Source organism: Salvia hispanica, chromosome 6 (genome assembly GCF_029641045.1).
Source record: "Salvia hispanica isolate PSC_SH4W2 chromosome 6, Shi_PSC_v1, whole genome shotgun sequence".
Lineage (NCBI taxonomy): Eukaryota > Viridiplantae > Streptophyta > Magnoliopsida > Lamiales > Lamiaceae > Salvia > Salvia hispanica.
In genome coordinates this window covers 47,118,557-47,128,322 of record NC_142697.1, presented here as the reverse complement: position 1 = coordinate 47,128,322, position 9,766 = coordinate 47,118,557, and the positions used below count along the sequence as shown (strand labels likewise).

General features: G+C 37.9%; 2 protein-coding genes and 1 pseudogene across 4 annotated transcripts; all 3 read left to right on the top strand.

The window, feature by feature from the left end:
* Positions 1 to 13: 13 nt before the first annotated feature.
* LOC125203714 (aldehyde oxidase GLOX1 pseudogene) lies at positions 14 to 1,669 on the top strand (annotated as a pseudogene).
* Positions 1,670 to 2,709: 1,040 nt separating this feature from the next.
* Positions 2,710 to 5,408, top strand: LOC125207366 (putative complex I intermediate-associated protein 30). 2 transcript variants are annotated; one of them, XM_048106667.2, is made up of 9 exons: positions 2,710 to 2,837; positions 2,921 to 2,997; positions 3,230 to 3,346; positions 3,440 to 3,553; positions 3,748 to 3,804; positions 4,101 to 4,192; positions 4,421 to 4,501; positions 4,654 to 4,752; positions 5,065 to 5,408. In XM_048106667.2, exons 2-9 carry the CDS (start codon positions 2,946 to 2,948, stop codon positions 5,254 to 5,256), a joined length of 804 nt encoding a protein of 267 aa, XP_047962624.1. In that variant the 5' UTR covers positions 2,710 to 2,837; positions 2,921 to 2,945; the 3' UTR covers positions 5,257 to 5,408. The 2 variants fall into 2 exon arrangements, with proteins under 2 accessions (XP_047962624.1, XP_047962625.1); XM_048106668.2 differs by lacking the exon at positions 3,230 to 3,346.
* An 86-nt stretch (positions 5,409 to 5,494) lies between these two features.
* On the top strand, positions 5,495 to 9,345 carry LOC125207715 (uncharacterized). 2 transcript variants are annotated; one of them, XM_089062030.1, is made up of 6 exons: positions 5,495 to 5,589; positions 6,357 to 6,548; positions 7,116 to 7,209; positions 7,612 to 7,685; positions 8,608 to 8,664; positions 8,851 to 9,345. In XM_089062030.1, exons 2-6 carry the CDS (start codon positions 6,444 to 6,446, stop codon positions 9,139 to 9,141), a joined length of 621 nt encoding a protein of 206 aa, XP_088918156.1. In that variant the 5' UTR covers positions 5,495 to 5,589; positions 6,357 to 6,443; the 3' UTR covers positions 9,142 to 9,345. The 2 variants fall into 2 exon arrangements, with proteins under 2 accessions (XP_088918156.1, XP_088918155.1); XM_089062029.1 differs by lacking the exon at positions 5,495 to 5,589 and adding an exon at positions 5,938 to 6,271.
* Positions 9,346 to 9,766: the final 421 nt, after the last annotated feature.

Here is a 9,766-nt window from a genome sequence, read left to right as displayed (position 1 = left end):
CCATTATTCCAACATGACTCCACCCTTCCTTCCTCTTTGCCTCTTCCTCCTTTGCCTTCCCCTTTGGCCCGCCCTCGCGGCGGCCGGGGGCGGGGGCAGGTGGGACCTACTCCTCTCCAACCTCGGCATCTCCGCCATGCACATGCAGCTCCTCCACACAGACCGCGTCGTCATGTTCGACCGCACAAATTTCGGCTCCTCCAACATCTCCCTCCCGAACGGCGAATGCGTCCACGACCCCGACGACCCCCCTTCCCGCCTCGACTGCACCGCCCACTCCGTCGAGTACGACGTCGCCTCCAACTCCGTCCGCCCCCTCACCCTCTCCACCAACATCTGGTGCTCCTCGGGCGCCGTCCTCCCGGACGGCACCCTAGTCCAGACAGGTGGAAACGGGCGAGGCGACCATGCCGTCCGCCTCTTCAAACCCTGCACCGGCAAAAACGACGACAACAACAACAGCTCATGCAACTGGCAAGAAACCACAAAGGCACTCTCTCAGAGAAGGTGGTACGCCACCAGCCAAATCCTGCCAGACGGCCGCCAGATCATAGTTGGCGGCCGCGACAAGTTCAACTACGAGTTCTACCCCAAAAAAACCGCGGGGGAGGGCTCCTACAACCTCCCCTTTCTTTACCAGACCTTCCAGTCTGGTAAAGAAAACAACCTCTACCCCTTTGTCCTCTTAAATACCGACGGTAACTTATTCATTTTCGCCAACAATCGCGCCATACTGTTCAACCACACCAACTCCAGGGTCATCCGCACCTACCCCACCCTACCCGGTGGGGACCCCAGGAACTACCCCAGCACAGGCTCTGCAGTACTGCTCCCACTGAACAGCAGCAGTACTGCAGAGGTCCTGGTCTGCGGGGGCGCCCCCACAGGCTCCTACGAAAGCGCATACAACAATCGCGATTTCGTAGAAGCCCTCAACACGTGCGGGAGGATCCGGATCAACGACCCGGACCCGCACTGGGCCATGGAGACCATGCCGCTGTCCCGGGTCATGGGCGACATGCTGTTGCTCCCGGACGGAAACGTCCTGATCATCAACGGTGCCGCCTCTGGCACCGCGGCCTGGGAACTGGGCCGCGGCCCAGTTCTCTCGCCGGTTCTCTACTACCCAGAGAACCAACCCGGTTCGAGGTTCGAGGTCCAGAACCCGACCTCGACCCCCAGAATGTACCACTCCTCCGCCATACTACTCCGCGACGGCCGAGTCATCGTCGGCGGGAGCAATCCTCACGAGTTCTACAACTTCACCGACGTGCTGTTTCCGACGGATTTAACTCTCGAGTCGTTTTCACCGCCTTATCTGGATCCGCAGCTCGGGTATCTCCGGCCGCGGATCCTCTCGCCCGTATCCGGATCCTACGCCGGGTACGGGCAGGATGTCATGATCCGGTTCAGCGTCGGGTCGGGTCGGGTGGTGGAGAGTGAAATCATGGTGACGATGATTGCGCCGGCGTTTGCGACTCATTCGTTCTCGATGAATCAGAGGCTGCTGATTCTCGACGGTTGGGATGTGAAGGCGGTCGGGAGATTCAAGTATCAAGTTCGGGTCACGATGCCGGGTTCGGGTAATTTTGCACCGGGTGGGTATTACCTTTTGTTTGTGGTTCATAGAGATATTCCGAGTGAGGGAATTTGGATCCATATTAGTTAATGATTAGTTAATGATAACTACGCGTTATTATTTGTGTGCAAATTATTTATTTATGGGATGAATATTTGTGTGCATTTTATTCAGAATTATATGGATTATTTATTTATGGGATGAATATTTGTGTGCATTTTGTTTAAATTAAATTATATGTGAAGAAAGTTTCATGGTATTTAAGGAATGGATTCGGAGGAGCTGCCAAAAAGATTAAGAAGAATTTGATCTCTAATTAATGTATAAACTCAAAAGCTAAAGAAAATAATTTTTTGGTAATTCGAATCTTTATTTTAACTCTGAATAATTGTCATCATTTATTCATTTTAGTGTGCCTCAAATATTCATGAATTAATTTTCTCTTGTTTAGATATTACTTCTATAGAGTAATTAAGTAATGGCATTGGTGGGTAAAGGTTATTATGTGTTGATTTAAACTTTTTTCTATTTTATTTTAGGATGTTTAATTTTAAGTGTGTGGGTTTTGGTCCTTTTGATTTATATTTAACTCATTAATCAAGCTAAAATGTAGTTGTTCGTTAATTTTTGATGAAATCATTAAAATATGAATCAAAATATAGTACTTCCTCGGTCCCATAAAAATATGCACTATTTTCTTTTTTATTTCATCTCACAAAAATATACATTTTTGAATTTTAGAAAATCCCTTCTTTCTAAGATGAGATCAATTTTCCACTAACAATATTTTAATTACTATTTCTCTCTCTCTCTCCATTATTTAGGACTAGAAGGTAATATATTTAATGGGTAAAATCAATTTATTTTGGAACAAATATATTAGACCAATTTGAGACTTTAGCATGTAGTAGGACAAAACAAATGAATAAAGCGATAAAAAAGTTGTATATTACTACTACATATTTTAAGGCATTTAACACTTTATATTGAAATCTAAACACTTAAAATTAAATTAATTCCATTGTTATATTAATGTAGCAAAAAAAAAAATTGAATATTCCAAATTTAGTACTCTACGACCACCAGTAGAAAACACAAAAAGAAAATAGTAGTAACAATTAAGAAGAGAAATATACAGATAAAGAAATTGTTTCTAACGACGCCGTTTAGATGATCCTCTCAAACTTCAGCTCGAACTGCACTCGGAATCAGTGAAAATAGAATCAAATTTCTTCCTCGACTTCGAATTCCATCACAGGTAATTCCTTTTCTTCTTCTGTTTTCGCAGCTCAGATCACGCGGATTGATGTTATGCTTGAACTGAATTTTGTTCGATTTCAGAATTCGCGATAAAATAATCGAGAAGATGTCTAGGTTTCGTGGATTGTGGCAAGCTTCCGTTAATGCTACTAAAAGAGGTATTTTTTCTATTCAATTTGCCTTTCTTCGTCAGCAAACGAGTTTGATATTGTTATTTTCATTTTCTTTGAGGTGTTTTTGCTTAGTTATTCGCATTATAGATTTGTTTGCTCAGCTGGTTTCAGAAGATGAATGAATATAACGCGAGCTTTTTATGTCAATTTATGCATTTTTAAGTATTAATGAAAACATATAGTCAGTATATTGGTTTTAAAGTTATAGTTGTTGCAGGGAACTATGGAGTTTCAAAAAGAGGAAATTTAGAAAAATCAATGTTTGTTGATGATGTGGGGGTTGTGAGGAGGGTGGTTAGAAAGGAAATAATCAGAATTATACGCGCGTTTTTAGGTAGTATGGCGCTCGTAGTTATCTTTGAGTATATGAAGAATCGAGTTGAATACATCGTAATTTCTTGCCATATGGTTTTCTATTGTGTTGCAGCTCTTTTGTGGAGACCTGAAGACTTGCTTCCTCCGAGCGAACGATACATCTTTAAGTTTGACTCGAAGGAGGAGCTAAAGCGATGGCATTTGTATGCAGATTCCGAATTTAATGGTATCAGCGTTAGAAATTTCGATGCTCAGTTAAAAATGATAGTTTTATTAGCTTTGTCCGATCAATGATATGTATGTTCATAGTGAGCAGTATGTATGAAAGACTTCTGCTGAAAATTGAAAAAGTTAGAATAGGAATAAGGGAAATGATAGGTGCGAGTGAGAATCTTTAAACGTCGGGCTTTACTTTTTCAGGTTTGTCGTCAGCTTCGCTGCAGATACAAGAGTCCACCAATGGATCAAGTGGCACTGGTTAGTGAAATTTTAACTTTCTCATGCGATCGACTCATATTAGTTTTCACAGAAATAGTACTGTTTTGAGCATTCAAATTCTCTTAATTGGGTGGTGGGGCATCGTCAGTTTCCTGTTCATGTATCAATGAAAACTTGAATCTTCTTATTGTGTCTTGTATTTGTTTGTACGAGACTTGTTTTTTTTATCATGAAAACTTGTTATATATGATCAGTATTTATAAGTTACTCCTCCACCTTTTCAAATCTCATACTATTTCAGATGGTACTTCGTCTAAATCTACTTCGTCTCATAGGTGTATTCTCTGGAAACCTTTCCTTGGATGTCAGCGAAGGTACTAAGTGGAATATAAGTAGAAGCGGATTCTGTGGAATGAGATCTAAGAAGGTAAATGGCAAACTGTGCTCGAGAAATAGAGATCATGCAGCACTTATCAGTTAGATATCCTTAAACTCTCTTTATTCAAAATGATTCTTATAACACTAGTATTCGGCTTTATCTACATTTGCACCCAATGATTGTTGTATTGCAAAAGTTAGAATGAATATGCTTAACATAGATTTGCCCTTGAAAGTTTTCTGTATATCACTAGCTTCACATTTCACTTGTTTGCAGTTTGATGGCTTCATCGATCTTGATGGGTATGACACGTTGGCTCTAAAAGTTAAAGGAGATGGGCGATGCTACATTTCCACTGTGAGTAATTTGACCCTGTTATGAACTTTGGAGAGATCGAAGAAGATTTTTTCTTTGATGCCTTAAGTGAGTTGAATTCAGTCATATGCTGTTTTAATGATTCTTATATGAATGGAACGAGCTAATCGAGGATAAATCGAACTTCTATGCAGATTTATACAGAGAATTGGGTGAATTCTCCGGGACAACAAGAAGATAACTCGTGGCAGGCATTTGTTTATGTGCCTAAGGACAACTGGTACATTGCCAAGGCAAGTCTCCCTCTCTCTCTCATGAGCGCCTCTCAAGTAGATAACTAAACTTAGAGAGATGAGGATCATTTTATCTTAATGAAAACCTTGCAAGCATATATTATTCCTTCCAAATAATTTGAAATTGAAAATTTAACGATTTTCTTCTTTCCGCAATAGTGTTTTCGCTTCCCTAATGGAACTATTTTTTTGTCAAGAGAGTACTTTGCGGTATTGAAGAACATGAAACAGAAACATCCGTATTCTTGTACACGAGCAATCAGAAACTCAACTCTCTTACTAATCAACGACTGTTTTCCAATCCATGATCAGATCCCCCTTGCTCGATATCTACCAACATGGCGGGGCAATGTGATAGATGCAGAGCTCGAGATGAACCCATCTCGTGTAGTTGGCATGTCTCTCTCGCTGAACGCAGAAGGCGGAATCCCAGGCTCCGTCACCGGCCCAGGTGATTTTCGAGTCGAGATAGACTGGATCAAAGCTCTCAGAACGTTGAGTTAGTCCATTTCTGGTTGCTGGCGATGAGACAGAATAGACACAATTCAGTTTTGTTCTTACTAACTGCTATTTTGAATCTCTGCCTTGTGAAGAAATATCAAAATTGAGTGGTTTCTAATTACATACAGTGAAAAAGGCCAGTGGGGTTTATTCTTTGTGGATACTACAATTTTCTTCCTTTGTCTTTGATTGCTGAAATAGCTAATTTTTGTTAGAGGCACGTGAGTCGCATCTGTTTGTCACGTGATCCCCGCATTTGGAATTTGGACCACATCAGTTTCTAACACAACACAAGTTGAAGTTGTTGCTAGCCAATCGAAGTGGGGTTTCACTACAGTTGAGTATCTTCATGATGTTGAGAGACAATTTTCATGAGCCAAAACAAGATATTTTTGAGTTGTATGTGTTAGTTGTTAAGTCGTTTCTCTTCTTCAATTGGAGATTATGTAAAGATATGAAGTGAAATTTCAATGATTAATTCTAGAGGTTGGTCACAGAATATGGAAAGTAGGAGAGAAAACCATAACATCTTCACCACCTCTTTGATGAATGAAAGATTGGATTTTTATTCTTGAATGAAATTCATTACTTCAACAATAGTTGATTTCTCACCCTTAACAATAGAATTCTATGGTTGCATCCACTGTCTTAATTTGGGGGAGCTTTAGAACTCCTCCAAAGTCTCCTTTCCCATCCATAGGCCACAAACTAGAATAGAAAAAAATGCAATAGAAGTTTCTGGAGAGTGTGACAGACCCTATAAAATATCTACTTCAACATTCAATCCAAGCCGTTTAACCATTTCAACCCAACAAATCCTTATCAAAGACACCACCCCAAAATATTTTAAACTAACCATATTTTAGCATTTGTTTTCTTGGAATTGAACATGACATTAACGTAGTATTATATTAGTATATATACACACTACTCTGCTTCTGGAGACTTCTAAATAGAGAGAGAGATTGATGTTTCTCTCTGCAACACTTGCAAATGGCCTTTTAGTATTTATTGAGAAGTATACGTATAATACTTGAGTAGTTGTGTACGTACACTTTCTACTATATATTCATCATAATCACAATTCACTCACACATTTGCAGGAAAAGGGTGCGTTGGAACAAGAAAAAGATTGTATTTTTAATCTCTTTTGTGAGTGATTATTTTGGTTTTTGAGCTTGATCGATGAAATGGCTGGCGAAGAAGATAAAAGCTGTGATTTTTATGCTGTTTTGGAGTTGAAGAAGGAATGCACATCAGCTGAGCTACGGCATGCCTACAAGAAACTTGCTCTGGTTAGAATCACAAATTTACAAGTCCTATTTTTTCTCTTATAATTGTGTGTATATGTGTGTGTGTTTAATTTAAGCAAATCAAACTAAAAAGACCGTAAATTTGTCGGGATTGAGGTTGCTGGGAGTGGTTTTGAACTGTTTTTGTAAGATAAAAATGTGATTTTACTCAGAATTGTAGTAGCATTGAAAGTGTTGTACATGAAGATCAAAAGACAAACTGAAAAATACTCAATTTGTTGTGATTAATTTAAAAGTGTGATATTTCCTCAGTTTGATGATAAAAATGTGATCTTTACCTGATTATGGATTGAAGAACTGAAAAGCATAGTAAATTTGTTGTGATTTATATTGTTTTGGAGTGGTTTTGAACTGTTTTTTGATGTTGAGATGAATGTGATATTTCCACAGTTTAATGATAAAAATGTGATCTTTCTTGATGAAGAATTGAATGTCAAATCACTGAGACAGAGACAGTTTAGTTTGAAGTGATTTCTCTTCAAAATCAAAACTTTTAATCTGGGAATGAGTTGAATTTTGTGAAAATTCATGTCTTTTTTTTGGTGATAGAAATGGCATCCAGATAGATTCTCTGCTTCAGGGAAATCAAAGTATTTAGATGAGGCAAAGAAGAAATTTCAAGCTATTCAGCAAGCATATTCAGGTAAAAAAATACTTAAATTTTCTTTATTTCTGTTCATTCAAAGAAAAGACAGGCTCTTGATCATAATAAAAAAATAGGTCAAATTAGAACAAAAATTTTGCTAGTGGTTTGGTGGGCCATCTTGATCAATTTTTATAAGAATTTGTGAATTCTAATTCAAATGTTTGAATTCTTTGGTCTTGATTCTTGTTGCAGAGAATGCCCAATTTTTTAGATCACTAGTCATTTTTGTGGATTTCCTTTTGTGTTGATGTGTTGGTGAGTAGTTTCTATTCTCTGTTTTAACTAAAAAACAACTTGCTTCATCATTGAAAGTGTACTTGTTTTTTTTATTTTGTCAAATTTCTTGAATTCTTGAAAATTTTGCAAGTGGACTTACCATATGATGTTGTTGGAAAACAGTGCTTTCAGACACCAACAAGAGGTTTTTGTACGATGTAGGAGTCTATGACTGCGATGATGACGACGATAATAATGTAAGTCTCATAAACACGTGACTATTTGTTTATCAAACATGAGATCTTTGGCCTCAAACATTAACTTTATTAGTAATTTTTTGGGCGTCGAGATGCCTTGATTGATTCTTCCTATGTTGTACTACTTTTTTAGGTCCATGATTTCAATATATAGACTTGGGAAAATCAATTACTCCATGATTTATGGTAGGAGCAAGTTGCTTGAATAGATAATAATCAAATGTTTTAGTGGTTTTAGTGGCTAGGGAGGAGATGAGATATCTAATTAAGAATTTGTAAGAAAGTTTGAGTGAGAATGTGGTCCCAATTTGTCATTGTTGAAGGAGTTTGATAGAATTCTTTAATGGCAACATGAAGAGAGCCTAATTAGTTCAGTAATTAGATTGTTAGAGGATGATAATGGCCTTTTTACCTAGATACTTTTGGCTATTTTTTGGGCATGATTCTTAATTATGGTTGGTGTGTGGTGATTGGAATGATTATTGTCTAACTTACATAAATATAATTTGATGAAAAATCATGAATTTTGATAAATTTTTGTTAGTTTTGATACTATAAAAACGTTTAAGGTTGTATTTGTTCACAATTATCTAACTATATTTTTTTTTATCAAAATGTATTTAATATGATATTCGAGAAATTGTACAAGATTTTCACCACCGATGAGTTAAACAATGATACCGAAAATGACATCATTTGGTTGAAACTCATCAATAGTATATTAGTATATAGACAATTAGATTTTTTTCGTTATAGGATAATTGCCAATAAATTTAAACTCCATTATTTTCTTGGGTGATTTTTAAAGTTATTGGATAGATTATAATTATGACCAAATTTCTTTATTCTTCCGGCAATGTCCCTTCATTTAAATAGTTGATATAGGTGATCAATTCTTTTTGTGCACTTATATTTAATGCAGGGAATGGGTGAATTCTTGAATGAGATGACAACAATGATGAGCCAAACAAAATCCCAAGTAAGTTCTATCCCCAATGGTTTTATTCTACAATGATTTGGTGATTTTTTCTTTAATCTTAAAATTTGACTTGAATAATTGGACTAAATGGATAAGGTTTTCTCATGGTAGGATTTTATTTATGACCTAAATCACCCATGACTAAGTAGTGTGTTGTGATTTCAAACAAAGTTTTGTGTATGGTAGGAGAGTGGGAACGAGACATTGGAAGAACTTCAAGAACTATTCGATGAGCTCTTCGAGAGTGACATCAATGCCTTCGCTGGCTCATCTCGGTCATCTACGCCCCCAACGCGCTCCTCCTCATCGTCCTCAGCCTCAGGCAACGAGGCCTATGGCGTATCCAGCAAATGGGACTCGAAGGAAGCTGAAGCTTCCCATTTTGAAGGATTTTGCTTAGGGACAGGTGGAGGGTCGGGGAAGCGCCCTAGTGGAGAGAGCAGTCGGAAAAGGAGTGCAAGGTTAGGTCGGAGGTAGTTTCCGACCTAGCTAGCTCACTAATATGTGTGGCCATCACTATATAAAGTCGGGTTACGACTAAAAAAGGTCGGGTTGCAACCTATTTCCACCTCTAGATATTTATGGAAGATTTGAATCCATAACAACAATGATTTGATTAGATCTCTCTTGTAACATTGTTGCATTGGTTTTCTTGTATTTCCTCAAGTTTCAACGTTGTTATTTTTGGGCTCAATTTTAACTACAAGTTAGACCACTTAATTAAAAAAAATTCAAATACGTTAGTCGAATATATATGGTGATTTACTTGGCATGAGAAACTAACAAAAGGAATGTAATGTTTATGATGTTTTAGACCAATTTTAAAATTGGTGAAGATACCAATATCCCTTAAAAAAATTGTGAACTTGTGCATTGATATATCAATTACTCCCTCTGTCCCAGATATTTGACCCAGTATTTCATTTTAGTCCGTCCCAAATAATTTGACCAATTTAACTTTTACCATTTTTGGTAGTGGACCCCATATTCCACTAACGCAATCCTACATATATTTTATTATAAAACTAATATATAAAAGTAGGACCCACGTCCCACTAATTTTTTCAACTCACTTTTCATTACATTTCTTAAAACTCGTGAC

Bases quoted from the DNA above. Each gene is read 5' to 3' on its own strand.
- LOC125207366 (XM_048106667.2), top strand. From the start codon at position 2,946: ATGTCTAGGTTTCGTGGATTGTGGCAAGCTTCCGTTAATGCTACTAAA. The intron at 3,805-4,100 runs GTTAGTGAAATT...TTCGTCTCATAG, and splicing joins CAATGGATCAAGTGGCACTG to GTGTATTCTCTGGAAACCTT. The intron at 4,193-4,420 runs GTAAATGGCAAA...ACTTGTTTGCAG, and splicing joins GTGGAATGAGATCTAAGAAG to TTTGATGGCTTCATCGATCT.
- LOC125207715 (XM_089062030.1), top strand. From the start codon at position 6,444: ATGGCTGGCGAAGAAGATAAAAGCTGTGATTTTTATGCTGTTTTGGAG. The intron at 7,210-7,611 runs GTAAAAAAATAC...GTTGGAAAACAG, and splicing joins TATTCAGCAAGCATATTCAG to TGCTTTCAGACACCAACAAG. The intron at 7,686-8,607 runs GTAAGTCTCATA...TATTTAATGCAG, and splicing joins ATGATGACGACGATAATAAT to GGAATGGGTGAATTCTTGAA.